Here is a 23,564-nt window from a genome sequence, read left to right on the forward strand (position 1 = left end):
AATTTTCTTTTTTTTTTAGAGATTATAGAATGTCTTGTTTAAGACAAGTTTAATATAGCATGACTATTTTGAGTATAGCAGACTTTTTTTTTTTTGTTGCTACTTTATGAATTATTTAATTTTTATATAAATTGAAAAAATATCTTTTCCATTTCATTCTAATGTTTCTAGATGCATGGATTAATTAATAAAAACACAAGAAATAAATCATACATATTCTATTATGACATTAACATATAAAAACTTTGTATACCAATAACATAAACGATTGTATCTCGATACATTTTGTTTTCACTGTAATAAAATGTAAGACACATATTTAAAGTTTTATCTAGTAATATAATTAAAAACGTGAACAATTATTTGCCTTTTGAAAATGGGGAACACCATTCAAAAGAGATTGTGGAAACACAAACGGAAAGATAAAATGACTGAAATCACCAAAAACACAAAGTTCAAAAATATAAAGAACCAAAGTCACACAAATTAACATTTCTTATTTTCCTTGCTCATCCACCTTATGCGCACGATCATCCACTCCCTCCACCCCAACCCCAACCTTCACCACCACCACCACCAGCCCCTCCTCCACCTCCACCACCACCACCACCACCTCCACCTCCACCTCCTCCTCCACCTCCTCCTCCACCACCACCTCCACCTCCTCCTCCACTTCCTCCACCTATTCCATGACCATGACCATTACCTTTTCCTCCTCCACCACCACCACCGCCTCCTCCTCCTCCTCCACCGCTTCCCCCTCCCCATCCATGACCTTGTCCACTTCCTCCACCCCCACCACCTCCTCCTCCGCCACCACCACCTCCACCCCTCCCCTTTCTGCTCCCTCTATTTCCACCTCTCCCATTTCCCTCTCCACTACCACCACCACCTCCTCCACCTCCTCCTCCACCACCAGCACCCCCTCCTTTTCCACCATTGTTCTCACTAAACTTCCTTTCAACTACTACATTTTCAGATGAATAGTCTTTCTTTCTCCCGCCAAAATCTTCCACAATACTTTTCTCTCCAAGAGAAACATCATCAGTAGAGTTTATCCCATTGCCATCCCTTGTCTTCTCATGAAAACCACTTCCTCCATTAGCCAAACCAGGACTCAAAACCATCACCACAACAACTAGAACCACCCAAAATACTACTCTCCTCATCACAATCCCCATTTCTCGCCAAATCACTAAGCACTTCCCAACAATGAATATATCACAATTACTACATACCACCCTTCTATATATACTCTTCGCATTGCACTAGTTAGTTACTATCTAGCTCACATTAATCTCCACTACTCCACTAGCTACAAAGTGATGATGAATAGTACTTTTATCTTCCTTCAACTCCAATCTGTCCCCACCATGTTCACCCATCTCTAATGCTATAAACATAATGGTGCACTTAAGTAGTCTTCCATTTTTCTTAGCTAAGTGTTTGTTGCATGTGGTTGAAAAGTTTTTGCTATTTTTGGCAATGAAATTATACGTTAAGAAATTGAGCATACCATATATATGTATATAGCGTAAAGCACATGGTGGAGATGTTGGGAGTGGGGGTGTTGTTGGCTTTTGCTTGACGATTTGATGTTTAGGACAAGCTAGATATAGGGGCGGACCTACCAATTTTCAATTTTTTTTTATATCATATATACACACTTAGTTAACTTATTAAATTAGAGAAACCTACCTACAAAGCTTAATACTAACATACTGAAACAACATACTTTATTATTGAATATATTTTTTTGTGTTGTATTGTTTATATTATTTTATTTAGAATAAAAAAACCTACAATCTAAAAACTAGAACCCTTGATCTCCTTTTTAAAAACTAACTAATATATATTCAGTAATTATATTATGTAATTGATAATTTATTATAATAAATATTAATAATATTTAAAAACTATATAATACATAAGTTTGAGTTCTTGTCAACTCAATTTCAAATAAATTTAAAGTATAAGTATAGTAGTATAAATTTACAAAATTATAATAAAGACATCATAAATTACAACTCTTATGCACTATATGTTGTTAAAATAAGTTTTTATTTTTTTATTAAGTGTAAATAACAACTTATTATAATTGACATAAATTCAAAAATATTTTATTAATTAAATTAATAAACTGTATAGACGACGATCATAATCTTAAAAAAAATCTTCAAAATAAAACTATTAAGAAACTAAAGTTCTCAAATAAAACATAGACACCTCTAAAATTTCAAACAATTTTAAATTTAAGAAATATATATATATATATATATATATATATATATATATATATATATATATATATATATATATATATATATATATATATATATGTATTTGAATTAAGCAAAATATAACTTATAATTATTGTGTTAATATATTTCAAATCTTTGAAAAAAATTATATATGATTATAATTTTTTTTAATTATAATATTTACTGCTCCCTCTAATATTTTTGACACGATCCATCATTAGTAAATAATTCATTAATCTATATTATTTTTTATTTTAAATATAATATAATTTATGTTTTCTTTTATGTTTAGCCACACCAATATATATTGTTTGGATCCGCCCGTGTAATATGTTAGTGGTGTGGTGGGGTGATGAAGATTGCAAAGGGAAGGTGGATTGATAGCTGTTCATGACATCATCATCTTCTTCTTCTTATTCTCTTTGCTTTTTGATGTATCTTTCTTCTCAAGTTAGGTGTTCCTTTTGTTTGGATTTGTTTTATGATGATACAGTTTTTGGCGAAGTCGGCCATTGTTTTTTTTAACTTTTTGTAGTACATTTTGTTTTTGTTTATCTTTCTTCCATTCCAACTATATTTTTCTTTCTCTTTTAGGTATCTTGTTGTAATGACTAAGTACCGTTGACACTTGATTAATAAGGAAAGAGAGTACCTCATACGAGTATTTTACTGTTGATATTTAAAATAATCCCGACTTTAATAAATTAGTTAAAAATTCAATAGCACACATAAATGTGCTAGCAAGCAGTGCATTGTTGAATTTTGACTTCAAAAATAGGCCCTAAAAACACCTTCAAGCACATACACCTGCATCTGCAGGCCTCTGTCGCTGCTTGCCACTTTCTATTTACCTACCTGCCTGCCTCTGTACGTATTTAAAATATAAAAAAAATCAGTGACTAAAGTTTCGTCCAATATCGATACTTTGTAGTTAATTTTAATTTAAAATAAGACTAGAATGTTCACATATTTTCTCTTTTAAACGCAAAATGTATTAAAGGTCACATGGAGGTATGTTTAAGCGATTAAACATAATCCTTTGGATTAAACAAAACTAATGGTCTAATAAATGGGTCTGAAATGATAAGATAAGTGTTTCATTTGATAAAAATATTGGCGAAAATTTCAAAAAGAAAAAAACAAATAAACAAAAGAGCTGCATAAATTGACTACGTGGATTTGATATTTGATTTCGAAATTTTACTAGTAATATTAAAATTGGAGAAAGTCTCATTACATTTTGAGTTTTTAGTCACTCATTACATTTTTTTAGTTCTTAGGTACTTTTCAAAATTCTTAGAGGGTTTAGAAATATTTTTTTTATTTAGCGTGAAAACGTTCCATAGATGTATTTACGAAATATGTTCGTATGTAAATCTATGGAATAAATCAGATAAATAATAACACCAAATTAACATTGCAACAATAAAAACAACATTCATAGATTAAAATCGACATTAAATTGATGATTTAAACAACAAATTAAATATAATATTTAATAGTCTGGTGGACGCTTGCACATCTATAAGATTTGTTCGGCTGTTATTTGCACCGTCGCTACGAACTCGAGCGAGATTTTTTCTTTGAAATCGTAATACGTTCACCACATCACCAAAACAACCTCTCGATTCTTGAGCTCAAAGTTGATGTAAGCGACGTTCCCTTAGTTGTCAACAGAAGGTGAACGATACTCGAGCTTCACAATATTTCATTTGTCTCCGTAAAATAGGCGATAGCGGATTTCGTCAATGATAACATCGAGCGAGGTGTAATCGTTGAGCTTGAACGTCCGCTCGGGTGTTCTACCATCGGAGTAGGAGACACTTGCGACATACCAACAAATGTTGGCATCATATTGAGACATTTTTGTGTTTGTATGAAAGACAACATAAGAAACCCCAAATTTATAGAATACCTAGGTGATTATAGACCATCCATTTTCTGTCACGGAACTTTTTGCAGGTATATCCACGGAAAGAACCTAGATATTTTGTTTCCGTATGTATATCTACGAAAAAACCCACAGTTTACCATTTTTGAACCTTTCGTAGATACATTAACATAACTTTCCCTGTTAATTTTTTTAACAGAACAGAATAATATAGCAGGAAAAAATATATAAACACATACTTAACCTTTCATTAGAAATTATAATTGACAAAAAATGATTATATTGCAATGTTAAATGGTGTCTATCTTACACTTTCAAAATTCAAAACAAATCAAAAGAATTATCGCCGACTAAATCTATTGGTGGTTCCAATTTTGACTTTTCCGCATTCGATTCCTTTTTTATGTTGTTCAATCTTTTAAATTTGCGCATCCTATCAACAAAAATATCCTGCCATGTCTCGACATCTGCGGTATGATGAAGCACTCATTCCGGTGACGTAGGTGGTATGAGGCATCCTAGTTTCAAATAAACCTGTACCTACGGAAGGAACTTACTTTTTCTTACTGAAATTTGATACATAATGTGAGCATTGAAATGGATAAAGATGAATGTTTACCTCAAATTATGTCTTCTCTTGCTCCCTTTGATATGTTACACCAAAAAGTTGGAGTTTTGGAGTGAAAAATAATATTGATGATGTAGGGTTTTTAGGTTGCGGAGGTGATTGTTGAAGAAGAAAGGAAACAATGGGGGAGTGATCATGTTGGGTCAAACTATATCAGATAGTTCCGTAGGTACATCTACGGAATGTTATGGAGATAAGACGTTCCATAGATGTAGCTACAGAAGATTCCCTGAATTGAATTAATTTGAAATTTTCTTAATGTTTACTAGTTTAAAATGCTTCTGTATATGCACCTTCGAAAGAAAAAAATTTGACAAAAAAATGTGCTTTCTGATGTGCATGTACAAAATCAAAGGTATAGATGGAATTTTGCAAGGTAGCTAAAAGTTTCAAAGGGTGCAATGAGATTTTCTCTAAAACTTTAACAATGAAAATAAGACAATAATTCAAACGAGAGACTCATTCATAATGAGATCGATACAATGGCAATAATTCAAGTCCATAGATCAATGTAAATTAATTAAAAATAGTACAAGGCATATGCACGATTTCAACATGATTCTTATTTGGCTTAATACCCTTTTTAGTCCTTTATCTTTAACTCGGAGTCCAGTTTAATCCTTTAACTTTTAAAAAGATCATTTTGATTCTTTAACTCTATAAACTGTATCATATTAGTCCTTTTCATCCAAATGTTAGTAACAACGTTAACTTTCACTTACATTAAATTTATTTGGCTGATGACATATAACATTAAAATTTTGGAACCCATTTAAAGACAGTATACTCGGTCACTAAAATTTATTTTTTGGGTTTCTTGGGTTTTATACATAAATCTCCATCTTTTTGACAGATTTGACACTACCTTCATTGATGCTTTGAATGTTCTCAATATGTAACAAGTTTTCTACAATAGTTGTTCCTTGAACAAAACAAAAGTCTCTCGATACATTTCACAGTTCTCACAATAGTTGAGCTTTAGATCTATAGATTTACTCTCTTTTTTCCAATCCTCGTTCCTCATATTCAAATCTACATTTTTCTGGATTTTTTTTGTTCTTGGTCATCAAAGTAGAAAACCCTAAAAATTTCATATTTGAATCTTTAAGTTTCTCAAAGCACATAAATACACTTAAATTAAACCCATAAAATAAAAACGGTCTTCCTGGCTTTTCCACCGTATGGCTCCTCCTTTATGCGTGTTGATACAAAATAAAAAAATTTAGATTCATACAGATGAAAGCATTATGACAGAAAATCAATTCCTTCGTAACAATAATTGCATGTGAAATTTTGTTTCTAAATTTTTTCACATCTAAATCATCTATGAACATAAAGTGTTGTTTCTTAAAGTGTTTTTTCTCAAATCCAGAAACACAACAACCCCTTTCTTTTCAGTTCGATGTTGTAAAATAATTTCTTTCTTTCAATTTTTATATTATAAAAAATAATTCTTTATTTTCGATTTTGATTTCCTAAAACAATCCCTTACTTTCGGTTTTTTGTTCTTCACAAAACCAGGTTCTTGAAGCTTTAAAGAAGGTTGAAAATTTTGAACCCAAAATTTGAAAATTATGAAAAAAGGTCATGGTAGTGGATGGGTTATGCTTATTACCTCATGAAAAAATGGTCTGGATTATTGCCTCAATTTCACCTTGTGTTTTAAAATCTAATAATTCCAGTATTTTTTAATAAACTTGAAGAAGATGAACAAGACGAAGAACAACCATAAAAATTCAGCAATTTTTTTAGTGATAGCTTTTTCCGTAGCTAACTTGGATGTTAAAGTTGATCTAAACACGTGGCATTCCACATTAATGCCACATAACTCTACTCATTGACTTGGACTAACAGATTAGACGGAAAGGACTAACATGGACAAGTTTGTAAAATTAAGGGATCAAAATGGTCTTTCTAAAAGTTAAGGGACCAAAATGGACCTAGAGCTATAGTTAAAGGACTAAAAAGAATATGTAGCGTTCTTATTTTTTGCCAAGACGTTTCTTTGGTAGCAATATTAATTCCTTGTTATAACATTATGGACGTAAGAGGCCTAAATTACTAAATGAAAATTGAACCAAGCAAATTCCAAATTTGTATAGTTGAAGAATAAATATGTCTAATTGGCTAGTACACTAAGGAGAATTCGACATGAAAATATTTCAAAAGGAATGATATGGCATGTAAGTTAGCTATGATGTCATATTCAAATGGATCATATATGAAAGTTTACATAGCGGCTTACAACATGTGGTGTCATATATTTCTAAGGCTAAGTTGTGCTTAAAAGAGATTCCATAGACAATTGTTATTGTTAGTAATGGGCTAAATAAATTTTTTGTTATGGTTTAACCGTAGCTAACTCGAACATCCTATACAAGATCTCCGAAAAGTGTAAGATAATTGATAAGTATGTTTAAAGATATTAGTTCTAAAAGGCTAAAATCACTCCCACCGGAGAATTCATATGACTTAAAAGACTTGTCTCTGCCTATCACGACTATCAAATACACTAGCACATAACCTCTATTGTGATATGACATCAACATTCTTCTGAGCAAGATTGCAATAACTCAAGAGTGTGTTGGAGGTCAAAATAACTATAAATATGAGGGGTTAATAACAAGTATGCATACTTATTATTAACTTAACTTATATTTTGTTCACACACTCTCCTACTTTGACATCATAGTATTTTTGCAAATACATCTTCCTCGTTTAGTGAAAATTAGCCGCTTCATTCTTCAGTCTGTTATTTGGTTGAAAGTTAGTCTAAAACTTCATTTTTCTTGTATAAGGGGGTTCGTGAGTTTAACCTTCTAAAATCTCTCAAGCAGTATTTGATACTTTCGAGATCAATTATTGAGGAGAGAAGTAAGTCACTTAATTAAGACCAAACATATATAAATATTTGATGTTATATGTATTCCCTTAAATCTTTTGTTTTCATCTTAATTTTCGCTCCATATTCAAACAATTTTATTCAAATGTTTTCAAACTCTATTTTTAGAAGATAATTTTGATTTAAACCATAGATTTTCAAACCTATACAATTCACCCACTCCCCCCCGGTCTTGTGTATGGAGTGGAAACCTCTTCTCTAACTTCTTCTCATCTTGCTGAAGGGGCTGCCACAGCCTTTGACTCTTATTGAAGGCCTTTGTTTGCTCTTTGAGTTTCGCCTCTGACTCTTTCAGTGCTTTGTCACGCCTTCCTTGCTTAACATCATGTAGCATGAGCACCTTCAGCAAAAGAGTGTCCTTCATGATCACAATGACTGAGAATGGCTTAGAGAAAAGGGCTTAATAAACAAAAGGGAACTATTTGAAAAGGGGAGGTGAGAGCTTTTAAACCAGAGGGTGTCAATCTCGACATAATTCCACCAAGCCGTAGGAGCTGATGGAGCCCTGCTTGTAGAGGGCACCGCCGCTCCAGCTTTGTCGATGACGGAAGGGGAACCAGCTATGCGTAGTACTCTTATCAACTAACTTCTCTTACCTTTTGAAGATGAAACCCTTAGGATGACTTTTTGATTTGTTGGTACCCCTACTGGAAAACTTATGATTCTTTCATCTTTGCTTACGCTCCTCGGCCAAGATCCTTGCCATTATATCTACAAAACAATACATAGATCATAAATGATATACAAAAGCTTATAAAAGGAAGATAAAAGGTTTTACCTATATAGGCGGCGATAAGCTTGCCATTCCCTAACCAGAGGTTAATTACTTCTCGGCATTCCATAACATCAAACTGCAACATGAAGAAAACAGTTTTTTTCTCTTTGAGAGAAAGGAACTTCGAGTTATACCCAGTGATTATTAGTGGATCATTCGTCTAAGACAGAGGAAAGGGGGGCACCATCAGATCCCAACAACCCCAGAAAGTCGTCTCGCCCCCACACTCGACTAAACTATTCTTCTAATACTTATAATGATTGGAGTGATAGGTGGAAAAGCCTTGCGTCCACCGAATGCCTAGGGACACCCAGCTACCCTTTGATGGGTTGGTGGTAAAGAATGAGAAAAAGTCCCTTGTTGCGGAGTAATGTCCAGGTCCTCACAAACAATCTCAAAGGCCCTAATATAACCATAACTCTTAGGAAATAGTTAGGAGGGAACGCCATTAAGAATTATAAAGATCTCTACATAAAAGGGGGAAGGGGAAATAACTCCCATGTCTTTGATGATAGGGAGGTAAAAGTAGATGTACAATGAAGGAGGTTTGGAGGAAACATACGAGGCCACCCTCTCCGATGGCGAATAAATCTCCAAAATAACCCGATCCTCATCCTTTAAAGAAGAAACATCTATTCCCGATCAGAAAAGATGAATTTGTTCTTTCGAGGCATAACTAGATACAACGTTACTAGAATCCTTCGATGGGTCACCAGAATCCTTGGACACGACGGAGGAGGAAGACGTTTTATTCCCAAGAAAATAGTATAATAAAAAGAAGTCATCACCACCGTCGTAATCGTCAAAAAGGACTACTTAACTAAAGCCCTACATTTAGCGTAAAAACCCCATCTCAAGCATACTTTCGCAAAATCCAATACAAAAAATAAAATAAACGAGAAGGAATTCATACTTGAGAGAAGGTTGCAAGCGAAGAGATGACATGGGAAGATAACTTGCATGGAATTGCAGAGAAAAACTAAAATGGAGCAAATGCCAAGAGGGGAGTCGTTTATAGTGGAATGTATAAAAGACTCTCTAGATCGCCTTGGGGTTTTAGAAAAACTCAGCATATTTCTGACATGTGCCACTAACATTTAAGGTCTCGAAAAATAGGTCATCATTGATTACATTAAATAAAAGTAAGCACAAATGTAGGAGGATTGACATACATCCATGACTTATATTTCTTAGCTAAACAAGGGACATTTGGAAACTGACTCATACATTGAAGGTAATGATAAATAGACACCTATAGCCGAGGAACTCGTCCAATGCTGAGGAACTCGTCCTTAGCCGAAAGAGCCGCCCTTAGCTAAGGGACTCACCCCTAGATGAGGAACTCGCCTAGTGAGTGTGCTCACCCTTATCCTAAGAAATTATTGACATGGCAAGGGGCGCGCTGTAAGAGTTAAAAAATAAATTTCCCTTAGAAAAGCTCTCATACTTGATGGACTATGTAGTGTTATAGTTGTGGAAGTCCTAAACCAAGGCGCCCTTTCCTAGGAATTGTTTCGCCCAAGCGATGTCTCAGAGATCCGCCTAAAGGTAACCCTGACGTATGAGTAAAAAAAAATAAGAAGTCTTCACTACTGAAATGTAGGTGGTCAATAACTTCCCTTGAGAGGAATGGAATGGTTAATTCCACTAAGGGTGACTCAAACTCTAGGTCCTAGGGACTTGTATAAATATATTTTCCCCTCAAGAAGACAAGGAACAGACCCTAAGTGATACACATTCTCTACACTATAAAGAGCAAAACGCTAACTACATCCTTAATACATGACTGTGATAATTATATGCTTGCTACCAACCATCATCGGTCATCTGTAGAGCCTCTCACCTCACATGAGCAGGTCTCTTAAACACCTCAAAACATCACCACACAACGCTTTTTTCCGTTGTGGCCAAACCCTAACCACCATATCATGTTATAAACCTATTAGGCCTCTGAGTCTTCCTACCCTTGCAGGGGAAACATGCCCACCTATACTTTTTACCAGTACAAATATCTATGTTCCATAAGTATATGTAATACAACCACAAAAACCAGTCAGACACATTAGTTAACACTTGTTAATTCAAATAGTTTTTACTAACCACACAAACATTTTTCAAATAAGACTTATTGGCTCATCATTTACCTAATCAGGTAAATAACTTATTAACTCACGTTAAAGAGTAAAGTGTGTATTATTAATCATTTATGAACGGATCAAGGGCATAAATTGCAAGTATACCATAATAAATCATGCATTTTGAATAAAAACTATTTGATTTACGTAGTTGATATTTTACTAACTAATAAGTGTCAAAATTAAGTGGTTTTACATATATATTTTAGGGCACTTCTTAAATACATATTAAACAATGCCATAATGCCAAAAGTATCACAAAATAGAGGATTCTGAGTAGTAGAGAGTTCGATGAGTGAGTATGGGCATTTTTCATAAAAGATGGGAAAAATATGGATGATATTAAACAGTGAAATAAGTAACATCGCTTTCCCCCTAAACTGACAAACATATGTTTCCATGAAAATAACCACTTAAATAAAATATTTATCAGCAGATCACACATACCCTCAAGGCGATAGTTGCCTCCACGAAAAAACCAAGATACCTAAAAGGAATGAACTCTTTCTAACAATAGAAAAAGTCTTCAACTAAATCCAAAGCCACTGGATCCACGTTGGCCCATAGAAAACTACTATTTGCAAAGTTAACCCAAAGACTCGAGGCAAGCTCACCCTTGAGATAACCATAATCAATCAAAGATTCTCAAGCAAAAGATCAACCATGATTAAGGTGTCGTCCATATAATGGAAGTGGGAGTCCACCAACTCTAATGAGTCCACCGTAAATCTAAAGAAAATATCTAACTCTATAGTCCTACTAAACAATCCACTCAAACCTTCCACCACAAACAAGAAAAGAAACAGAATTAATAAATCGCGTTGTTCTAATCCTTCTTGAATGCTAAACTCTGAAGTTTAAAAACCATTCACCAAACACTGCAAGATTTTTTGCAAAACATTGGATTAAATGTAAATTATTACTTGCTCCTAATTAACATGTTTACAATCTTTATACATTATATAATTTAAAATCAACATAAACAATAAACATGTTTTCAAAACCAAATTTTTTACATAACTATGTTAGATCAAGATGATGAATGTTGAAGCATACAAAAAGAATTGATGAAAAAGATGTTTTAAATTATAAAAATGTGATCTTCCGATTTTAAAATTTGTTAGTTTGGTCACAATTTCTCTTCTAAGACATAATTCATTTATATATAAGAATATCATGTCCGAGTTATGATTATATCTAACTTTTGTTATTTTTAATTCTATCTCTATTAAAATAAAATGAAATTTATGTTTTTTTTTTTATGGGAATAAAATTTATGTTGTTTATATAAAACTTATGGTGTTTATATTAGAATGTATCACTTTATTTTAACTAATTAACATATGATTCTATTTCTTTTAAATATTATATGTCTGACCCAATTTTTTAACAATCTACTCTATTTCTTTTCTTTCTCTTTCAATACACTTTTTTAAGTCTGTTTCACTTTTCTATTTCATATCACAACTTAATGGGGATAGAGCCTTAAAATGAGTGTTTTTTATGGTACAGAGGAAAAGATTATTATAATGGTGGAGATTCCAATTGAAATGGAAAGAAAATTCCAATTGAAAATATTCAAACCTTATTGGAACAGACTAATGTCATTGTCTTATACTTCTCTTTCAGCTATAAATCCAACAAATATGATCTATTGCAGTTTGTTGAATTTATCGAAAAATCCAGAAATGTCAACTTTAGTTTGCTATGATATGACATAAACGTGTGACTAACTTTATATAAACTTCACTCTCATCTACTCTCATCTACGGGTAGAAATAGGCCAGACCGATAACAGGGGCCTACAGGCTAGCATATATAGGCTCAAACCTGAGCATTATTTTTAAATAGAAAAGGCTTAGGCTTCTTTATAAACCTATTTAGTTGAAAAGGCTAGGCCTCAGACCCTAAAAAAAGTCTTTTAAGCCTATCAGGCCAGCCTATTTAAATAAATATGAATATATTTTTTTATGATCAATTGTGTTATGTTTTGTACTTTGAATTAAAATACATAAATAAAACTTGGTTATCTTGAAGAACTTGTGAAAATAAGATGAAAACACCAGATGAATATTATTTTCATAAGTTTTCTTAAACAAATAACCTCCAAGAACTTATGCTAATAGATAAGTTAAAATAAGTTAGTTTATTTAAATATTATTTTAATTGCTTATTTACATATGTCTAAAACAAATAGGCTTTTATGTAGGCTAACAGGCTAATCAGGCATTCGAAAAGGCCAGACTCAGGCCTAAAAAATAAGCCTACGACAGGCTAGGCTTAGGCTTTAATTTTTTTAATAGGTCGGACTTAGGCTTAACAAAGTCTAACTCGGCCCAGGCTATTTCTACCCCTACTCTCATCCAAGTGTAGAGGTAAACGTGTCTTAGTAATTCTAAAGATTATGATTAAAAGAATCATGGATAAATTGAATCAACTTAAAAAATATAGTGAATTTTGATAATTATAAAATTTGTGACTCTCTTAAAAGTGAAGTAGAAGATTTGTATAAATCCTAAGCAAGTTTATTATACGAAGAGAAAATTTAGGAAATTTCTTTCCCTACCTCCCTCTTTTCTAAATCATCTCCAGTGAAAAACCCAAAATACTCACTTCGGAAATGCATTTCCGAAACGTTTTTTTCTTCAAAATTTTTCTTATTTCGGAAATGCACTTCCGAAAACACGAAAAAAATGTGTTTTTGGAGATGCATTTCCGAAAACACCCCTTTTTTGGGTTTTCGGAGATGCATTTCCGAAAACACTTTTTTGGGAGGGGTGTCTTCGGAGATGCATATCCGAAATATTCCAAGACCAAATTGGTCTTGGAATGTTTCAGATATACACTTCCGAAAGAATTCAATAATTATTAAAAAATTAAAATCAAGGTGAATCAATACAATTAATAGGTATAAAATCAAGGTGAATCAATACAATTAATAGGTATAAAATTTCCTAAACAATTTTAAAGTTAAAAATTATTTTACTAACTTATATAAATAAAAAACATCTTAATTTCATAAGTAAATTTTGAATTATTTAAAATTAAATATAATATATAAATATAAATATGATATATATATTATAAATTAAAACACTCATTGTTTTAATTTTTATAATTATTATATAAATGTATAAATATATTTATAATTAATATATGATAATTATTATATAAATATATAATATTTTTTATAAATATATAATAATTATTATAATTATTATATAAATATATAAATTAAAACACTCTTTTTTTTAAAATTATTTTTGTAAATATATAAATATATAATAATTATTATAAATATATAAATATATAAATATATAAATAAAAAATTATAACTCATTTTGTAAGTGAAATTATTTTAATTATTTTAATTAAAATTATTTTAAATTTTAAAATATGTATCAAAATAGAAATATATAATAATTATTATTCATAACTCATAAATTATATAAAAATATATAATTATTATTATTCATTACTCATAAATTATATCAAATTTATGATAATTGAATTAATTAATATCCTAAAATTAATTTTTGGGATTTTTTTAGATTTTTTTTTGTTGTTTCGGAGATGCATCTCCGAATTAGTCAAAATCTCAATTTTTGGGATTTTTTCGGAAATGCACTTCCGAAGTCTGGAAAAATTTAGAAAAAAAAATATTTCGGAAATGCATTTTCGAAGCGGGGTAAAATGGGGTTTTCGCTGGGGGTGACCCCCATAGGGAGGTGGGTAAAGAAAAAATCTAAATAAATAGAATTTTTTTCTATATAAATTCTCTAATTTTATTTATTTTTAGTAAAAAGATAAGTCACTTGCTAGGAAGTAAACTCAGAAAATTTTGATTATTTCTCTAACAAATGTTAAATTATAATATTTATTATACTTTTCATTAACTATATGCTTAAAATGTATCTTGTAAGAAAAGGGAAGTCAAAAATAAAAGGGGAAGGTCTTAAAAGCAATTCAGACCCTAATCTTCTTTCATGTTCAAAAGAACCCAAAAAGCAAGAAATTTTTCCTCCTAATTATTATTAGACCTCAGAGCTAATCAATTAAGATTGTTTAAAATTAAAATCTAGTGCCCTCAAATTGATAAGATCTATAATCTAATCGATTAGACACTCAAAGTTACAATTGTTTCTCTCACCCGATTATAAATCAATTAGAATTAAAGACCTAATTGATTAGATCAACCTCTAACGGATTAGAAAGGTTGCTATAAATAGGTAACTAGGGGTATGCAAAATATTCGGTTTTGATGTCCAAATCCATAACCAAACCTAAACCACTTTTAAATATCCGGATATAATTGAATGGTTATTAACCGGTTTAGTTATTAATGGTTTGGTTATCCATTCATATAATCCGGATATAATTAAATGGTTATTAACCGGTTAAATTATTTTGGATTCGGTTATAAGCCGGTTATTAACCAAATCCAAATATTTTAATTCTCAAAATCTAAATTTATTTTTTGAAAAAAAATATTTTCGAAAAAAATAATTTTCAAAACTGGATTTTTTTTAAAAACCGGTTATATAATCATAACCAAATTTATAACCGGTTTTATAACCAATTTTGATTAAAACGTGGTTATGGTTATAAATCCAAACCATTTAAATAGTTTTAAAATGGTTATGGTTTGGTTTTTGAAAATAACCAACTGGGGTTTGGTTTTTGAAAATAACCAACCATGCACACGGGAACCTCTAATTCTCTTTTCTTCATCTATCAAATCTTCATTTATTTGCTATTTTCTCTCTTAATTTCCTTAATTTTGCCACTTGTGTGTTTCTATCATCATCAACAACAACAACATCACCACCACCATCAAATGGCACCTAAGAGAATTTGTACCGCTGGAGGTTCTTCATCACGAGTCAATGTATCTGAATATTTTTTATCAGAAGCTCAAGAAAATTAATTCAACTAAAACTTCATCAATTTTCTACTCATCACACCTCAATATGTTGATGAAAGATACATTCTAAAATTTGAATTATTTGATGTCTTAAGTAAAGTAGGTCTAAGGAGTTTCAGTTACAGCAAATCTGTAGAGATTTTTCCAAAGTTGGTGAAGGCGTTTTATGTTAATCTTGAATGCAAAGATGGGTTAATTACATCTTAAAGATTTTGATTATGAGATTCCCCTAACTCCTTCTTTTGAAATATATGTTTAGCATTATCCTATACAACACTCAAGAGAACATCAGAAAGCATGATGATAACTCAAGGACTCTATATCAAATGGTTGTCCAAATTACTTTAATTACAAAGCTCTTAGTTAACAGTGGAGTACCTATTGATCTCAAGCTTTTTGGTGATGATAATGGTGGAAACAACTAGTAGCTCATTTCTTTTTGTTTTTATGTTATTTGTTTGCTTGCTTGGTTTTACATTCTTTTCTTTCAAGTTGTAATTTCCATTTTTCTTAATATATGAATGTTATTTTCCCATTTATTATATGTGATTTATATGTTCTATGTGTTTTTTATTATCTCTATATGTGTGTCATAATTTTTGATAAACACAAAGAGAGAGAAGTGTATTATAATGGGAAGTAGAGTATACTCTTTATCTGTGAGAGAGCTCAAAAACTCCAAATTGTTTCATCTATATTTTTCTATTTAACCACCTCCAAGAGAGATGCATTTTCATCATAAAAAATGAGGAGAATATAATTTTATGTGTTGTGTAGGTAAATGTCTTCAAAAGGTTTTTAAGACAACTACTGAATAAAGAATAGATAAGTCAAGCATCATCAATCAAGATGCAAGCATAAGGAAAAGTGTTCAAAGTTCTAGTTGAAATAGTTAAACAAAGTTAAATTAAGTAATCCAAAGAAAATGAAGTTGTGAATATGTGAAAGCTCGTCTGATCATATATGCACTTAATATTTTATCTTGTTAGTTTGATTATTTTAATGCAAGTGAAGTAATAGTAATCTTTCAGTACTAAGGCGATGTGCACACACATGCACACACAATATTTTAAACTTTTCTTCCTTTTTCTTAAAACTTCTTAAAAATCAATTCATGCAAATAGTTTCTCTATTAGGAAGTCTTCTAATTGAGTAGTAAAAACTCAATTGATTAGACTCTTCATCTAATCGATTAGATCAAAAGTAACACCTCATAACAAATGAAGTAGCTTTGTTAATTGATTAAGTAACATATCATATTAACGTTTCCTTTTTAGGTTAACCTTTTTTAGACAAAAAATTGTCTATATGAAGGAGTATTTTTTTTTATTTATCAACTCTTCTGTATCTCTCATTCTTCTTATTTTATCAGTTTCATTCAATAGTCATTACCTTAGTATTGAGAGAGTGAAAAATTTCATCTGAGAGTTCTGGTGTTCTACTCTTATGCTGAATTTTTCTGTTCAACGACTTAGTTCCCTTGTAATATTGTAATAGATTTTAATGTTGCAAGTTAAACTTGTAAAAATATTGGTGTAAGTTTGTTTGGATGCACTACAAAAAATGTTCTCTGCAGCGACGTGGATTACACGTCGCAACCTTCAAAATCACGTGGCAACTAAAAAGTAGCGACGTGAGCATCTATGTCGCAGGAGCAAGCGTGGCAACATTGTAGCGACGTGGAGACCACGTCAGAAGGTAGCGACGTGAATCCCACGTCGCAACAAGATGACATAGGAGACAGCTCCCTGCACACACAGCAGGTGTGGCAGGTGTGGGGAAATGTGTTGTTGACCAATTTAGCGACGTGTTTACCACATCGCTACATTAAATGCCTTTTTTTAAAAAAAAATTTATTCACGCTACAATAAAATATATTTTAATATTTTAATGAATTAAAATATATTATATAAATAATAAATATATATTAAAATATATATATATAATAAAATTTATATATAATAAAATTTATAAAATAAAATCTATAAAATAAAATTTATATAATAAAATATATATAATAAAATCTATAAAATTTAATTTATATAATAAATTTGTATAAAATAAATTCATATAATAAACATTATGTAATAAATTTAATTAAATAAAACTAAACATTTAAAACTAATATTTTAATGAATTAAAATGTATAATAAGTTACATAAAAATAAATTAAAAACAAATAAAATACAAAATGTTTTTAAGAAGCATCATCATCCGGAAAATAATTATCCGGATTAAAATCATCAGCCACTCCGTCATCCTCCGGCTGATCTTGAGGAGGAACATTACTGTAATTCCCACCTCCTTGCATAAACCGTCTCATCTGCTCCTCCATCTCAGCTTGTTTCTTCATAATGCCCTTTATCTGCCGCGCATGCTGCTCCTCCATATCAGCCTGCCTCTTCCGCATCATCTCCAACTGGGCCTCACTTTTGCGTCTCGCCATTTGCCTTATTAATTCAGTTTGTTCCTGTGTCAGATTTGGTTGACGCGATCCACCCTCTCCATCCTGAACTCATTGGAACAGATTACGGTCACCAGATCTATAGCTGGACGCCAAATTTCCAGCCCCAAAAAAGCAACCATTAGGCCCTTTATCTTTAATAACATCACACCAAATGTAGTGATCAACATCCGCGTTAAGCGGCTCCCCCTCTGCTGGCATGAATTGAGGATTATTTTCCAGAAAAATGGCAAGTCGTCTATCATATTCTTCCTGCACACATATTCAATAAAAAAATTAAGTTAAATATTTAAATGCATATTTAATAATACTAAATAAATATATACATATTATAAATTAAAATATATTAAAACGTTGCCACGTGATTTTCACACCACAACTTATGATTTGCCACATGATTTTCACGTGGCAATTTATCAATTGCCACATGAAATTCACATCACAAACTTTGTACAAATATAAAAAAAATAAACAACGTAAATTTCACTTACAAGATACATCCTCGTGCGCTCGTCGACAACACCTCCCGATCTCCTTGTCCGGGTCCTCGAAATCAGCTCAGGCATCAATGGTCTTCTCCCCAACTGCTTAGCCTATATAATATAATTAAAAATAATTAGTAAATTATATTATGAATAAAGATGTAACTTAAAAATTTTAAAACTTTTACCAATCGTCGGGCATGCTCGGCGGTGCTAATACTTCCAACTGTGTTGACACAACCGCCCTTTTCAGATGCCCTCATCTTCTTAAAAGTTTCTGATTTAGCCCGGAATTCTGGAGTCCTCCAATATATTACAAGCTCCTGAAAAACCTCCTCGCCTATCCAGCTAGGACGGATGCCGTGAAGCTCATAATTCTCCCTTACTCGCCGCAGCATATCAGACATTCTTTTAGAGCATCTGGTATTAAAAACTTTCTGAACGGTTTTTTCACTCAATGGATCCCACACGCATTTCTCCTGCAATAATGTTTTGTATGACATCAAAATAAAATGTTAAGTAATTATAATGAGAATTTCATTTAAATAACCATAACTAAAAAAATAAATTAAATGCACAACTTAAATAAATAACAATACCTTAAACATTCTAAACCATTCATCTTTATTATCGACGTCCCTGTCGCACGCTCGCGAAAAATGAACAGAGTCGCCACCGATATATTTATCCCATAAGGGAAAGGAATATCAGAAAACCTAACCAAGGAAGGAACAGGGTCTTGCGACCAGAGAATCAAGGTACGGGAGTCGGTTACGCAAGGGGAAGGTATTAGCACCCCTCGCGCCCATCGTACTCGATGGTATCCACCTATGTTTGCTTCTATCTAAAGGGTGTGTCTATGTCTATGTCTATATGCGAATGAATGCAAAAGAAATACGGGGAAAAGAAGGAATTATTTACAAGTGTGCTCGTTCAAGCCCCGTGACTTGATGCCTACGTATCCCTTTCAGGAATCAGAGCGCCGTAGTTCGGCTCCATATTTTTTATTTGTTTTTGTGTTTTTTAGTTGGGCGGCGTTAACGTTCGCGCTCTTGCACAAGGGGACAGCCTAGGTGTCATACCCCAAAATTTGCCCACTACATTTTATACTCAAGCTTATTTGAGTATCAGAAGCTCAAGACTTGATTGACTGTACACTCTCCTAAAAAACAACAATCCTCAAATTAGGGTTTCGATCTTTTCAAGGTAAAATCAAGTTCTCACAATTCAAGTGGAATTCATGGTCTCTCATATGCCTCATAGTATCCTCAGGCCAAGTTTCAAGCCCTGATTCAAAAGATTACTCAGTCAACTGCTCAAACGATCAATAATCGACTAGTTGAACTAAAAGTCAAACTTTGGAAAAAACTACAGTCAAAACTTCTGTTTTTTGGTCAACATCCTCATTATGGAGTATCATTCATTATTTTTTCAAGGATCGATCATGATTCATCAAGGAAAAGCTCCAGAATCATCAAAATCCAAAAGTTTCTAAATTAGGGTTTTCATAGGAAAAGTCAACTGAACTTTGACCAGCCATAACTTTCACATTGAATATTAGAAATTTCCCATCCAAAGCTCATTTTGAAGGAAATTGAATTCTCTACAATTTTGTCTCTCACATGCCAAGTCTAAAAATGCTTCATTTGAGAGATACGGACCAAAACATTATAGGTCCCTTTTAAAAAGTCAACCAGAAGTCATCTTTTTCAAAAGAGCACACAAAGAGCATGGAAAATTATTTTGACATGAGACCAAAAACACTGGTTAGAGGACCCTTCAAGGTTTCTAAAAAGTCCTAGAACATCTTCATATGATAAATATCGAAGGAGTTACGAATTGCTAAAGTTGGTTAAATTTCAAAGAGTACACAAAAGTCATTATGAACAAACTTGATTCTTTTGAGTATTGGGCTTAGGTTTTTGGACTCCAAGCATGTTCATGATCCATTATAAGGCCCATGGCACCATTCTTTTATTTTTATTATTATTATTTTATGTTATTTTTGAGTTTATTCATTTAAATTCTTAAATAAAATAAACAAATAATATAAAACATAAAAGATATGGTATTAGTTTATTTTGTGATCAAATCTTGAGCAAATATATGGACTTAGCATAGAGAAATTCGTGAGAAATTATTGGTGCAAGATAGGTTGCAAAAATAGAAAAATCATATAATCTTCAATCAAATATTTCTCCAAATAATGCAATGATCCAAGCCCATGATCTAACCTAATTCCTTCCCATATATATTAACAAACCTATTCAGAGGAGGGAGGACGAAAAAACGGAGGAGAAGAGGGCTACTAGGGTTTCAAGCTTCAAAAATCTCAAAGAAAAGCAAGTTTTCGTCTAGGGTGTTGCAGCCACATTCAAGTCCAAACAATTATCCCAGTCCACTCCTCAGGTAACATAGAGTAAGAACACACTCTTAACCAAGTCCCATAATACGAATAACCATGGTATCATGCTCATCATATTCATCCATGTTCTTGAATTTCGTATAACATTATTTAATGGTTTTCAATACAAACTAACTATGCTTCTGAGTTTATAATGTTGTTTAGAGGCTTTTAGAACCGTCTTTATGTCGTTTTCACGCAAGAATGAGGGACCACCATGGCAGGGCGTGGAGGATGACGACGTTCGTTTTCATAGTTACATGAATTTTATGTCCGAACCAATGCCACCATTGAACTCAGGGCATGATTTCACATGGATCTGGGCGGTTCTTGTTTTCGTTCATCGTGTTTTGCGCAGGTTTTATGAATCCAGATTTGGCTACGAAATTGTGCAGTCGAAGTCATAGCAAATTCGAAGGAGTTTTCGTAGCAAAACAGGGCCGGTGAGAAGTGGAAGACGATGAACAGTGTTGATGATTCATTTAGTCCATGTGTTGCGCTGCCATTCGTGAGTCAATCCGCCGGACTCTCTCTCTTCTTTTGGTTGGCTCGTTCAAGCGTCTGGGGTCCCACCTTGGTCCAAGTTTGAAATTGGTCAATTAACTTTCACTTTAATATTTATTGTTTCTTATCCATCAATATTACAACTAACAATTATGGCACAGCTGGCTGGGGAGTTTTGTTGGGAAGTAAAGAAACCTTGGTTCGAATCCTGGCTATGTGCGTTTTTTTCTTTGTATTGTCTATCTTGCAGATCTAGTGGCACATGACCCAAGCATGCTCATGGCACGCCCTTCTCCTTATGACGTTAGATCTTCATGATACTCGATCCAACGGCCCTAGCAGTATTACCACCATACACCCTCAGGAGAGCATTGCACTGTATTACACGCCCCAGTCAGCTAAGTCCCTTCCTTTTTTTTTATTATTTATTTTATTTTAATGATATACATGGTTGTTTTTGTTTTATTTTTAATTAAAAAATCTTCTTTCTTTTTTCAAACTAAAATATTTGTTTAAGTGATAAACTTTCCCCTTAATTGTTTCTTTTATTTAGTATTAATTTTAACTTAGTTTTTTTTATTTAGATTTTAATTATTTTAAATAATTAAAATTAATTTAGAATAATTAAATAGGGTTAATAATTAGTTTTTTTTAAAAAGAAAAAAACTTAAAGTTTTTTTTATTATTAGGTTAATTTTAGGTTTGTTAGTTTTAAAGTATTTTTAGGATTATTCATTAATCCTCAAGATTTAGAATTTATCACCATAAAAAACCCTCTAATCCTTAATGTTTTGCTAACCCTTATTGTAGAACTGCAATGCACTAAATATTTTCCATACTTCTTTTTATGCCTTTTCAGGATGATCAACATGGTTTCTTCCGACAACGCGCCTTACCCACTAAAAAGCTAAGTTTTTAACTTTTTTATTATTTTTTTTTTTATTTTTTGGCTTAAATTTTAATTTTAATTTTTTGCTTTTATTTAAATTTATTTTTGCCTTTTTATTTTCGCGCCCAATTCTTTCCCTTTCTCTTCTTCATTTTTCAGGATTACCAAGGTCCTCCGACTACGCACCATTAGAGCTAAGTTGCTAACCCTTATTTTATTTTATTGAAATATTATTTTACCTTTTGCCCAAAATAGGGTTTGCTCCGAATAGTCAATACACTGACCCTTATTTTATTTTTAATTTTCAGGGTTCGAGATCAAGGCATTCAAGGATTTTTATTACTTGTTGTTTTTTTATTTTATTTTCTGCCTTTCCCCATCCCCGCAGGTGTTTATTGTAATAGCGTAGGATTCTGCCTTCTGCTTTTATTTTTCAGCTGTGGTTAGTAATCTTAGGGAGTGCAAGCCTTGAATTAACGTAGATCACTAAGTACAACTGGTTGCCTTATTATTGTTGCCTTATTGATAATGCCTTAAAATAGTCAAGTCCCTCGATTCCGAGGATACCTAAAGCAATGTTGCCTTCAAAGTTATAGAAACTCCCTCGATGGTTGCCTCATAAGGATAATTGTCCCTATTGCTAAGGTATCCTCGCATGATGCCTAAAAATATTAAATGACTATTTTATCCTTCCCTTAGACTACCTGCCCTCTTTATGGCATGGGACAGTCTTGTGGCGAACGATTATTCTCGATGACCCTTCAAATCCAATTGAAAGACTTCCTGCCCTCTTATGGTATGGATAGACCCTTTCGCCCGAAAGACTAAAAGAACAAATTTCTAAATTTAGGGTAGGTAGTTCTTAATTGCTTGCTTATGTCCATTCAAATCAAAATCAAAAGCTTTTCACACCTTCTTTCAAATACTTTCAAACAAGGCTACGCTTATTTACAAGCTAAAGTCCTTAACGAAATCTTTTTACTATTCACACATGAAACTCTTTCAAACTTTTCAAACAAACAAAGTGAGCTAAGCAATTAAGAGCCCATGGATAACCATGGATGCAAAGGGTGCCTTACACCTTCCCTTTGTATAATTTACCCCCGAACTCAAAATCTTTTCAAAGGCTTTTTTCTGTTCTTTTAGCCTTTCCAATTGGATAAAATAAAAGTCGGTGGCGACTCTTGCTTACCGCGACATTTTCGATTAAATAAAAGTCAGTTCACCGTATTACACTAGGATGCAATGGAGCGGAAATAACGGTGCCCTTAAGAAAGCGAGAGAAGCGAGAGAGTTTGAGTGTTT

General features: G+C 32.4%; 1 protein-coding gene across 1 annotated transcript; it reads right to left on the reverse strand.

Annotated features, from left to right (window-relative positions):
* Positions 1-390: 390 nt before the first annotated feature.
* LOC131644761 (putative glycine-rich cell wall structural protein 1) lies at positions 391-1,388 on the reverse strand. The gene is made up of 2 exons (XM_058915353.1): positions 650-1,388; positions 391-431 (listed from the first exon to the last, which is right to left on the reverse strand). The coding sequence occupies exons 1-2, from the start codon at positions 1,179-1,181 to the stop codon at positions 391-393; spliced, it is 573 nt and encodes a 190-aa protein (XP_058771336.1). The 5' UTR covers positions 1,182-1,388.
* Between the last annotated feature and the right edge of the window lie 22,176 nt (positions 1,389-23,564).

Source organism: Vicia villosa, linkage group LG1 (assembly GCF_029867415.1).
Source record: "Vicia villosa cultivar HV-30 ecotype Madison, WI linkage group LG1, Vvil1.0, whole genome shotgun sequence".
Classification (NCBI taxonomy): Eukaryota; Viridiplantae; Streptophyta; class Magnoliopsida; order Fabales; family Fabaceae; genus Vicia; species Vicia villosa.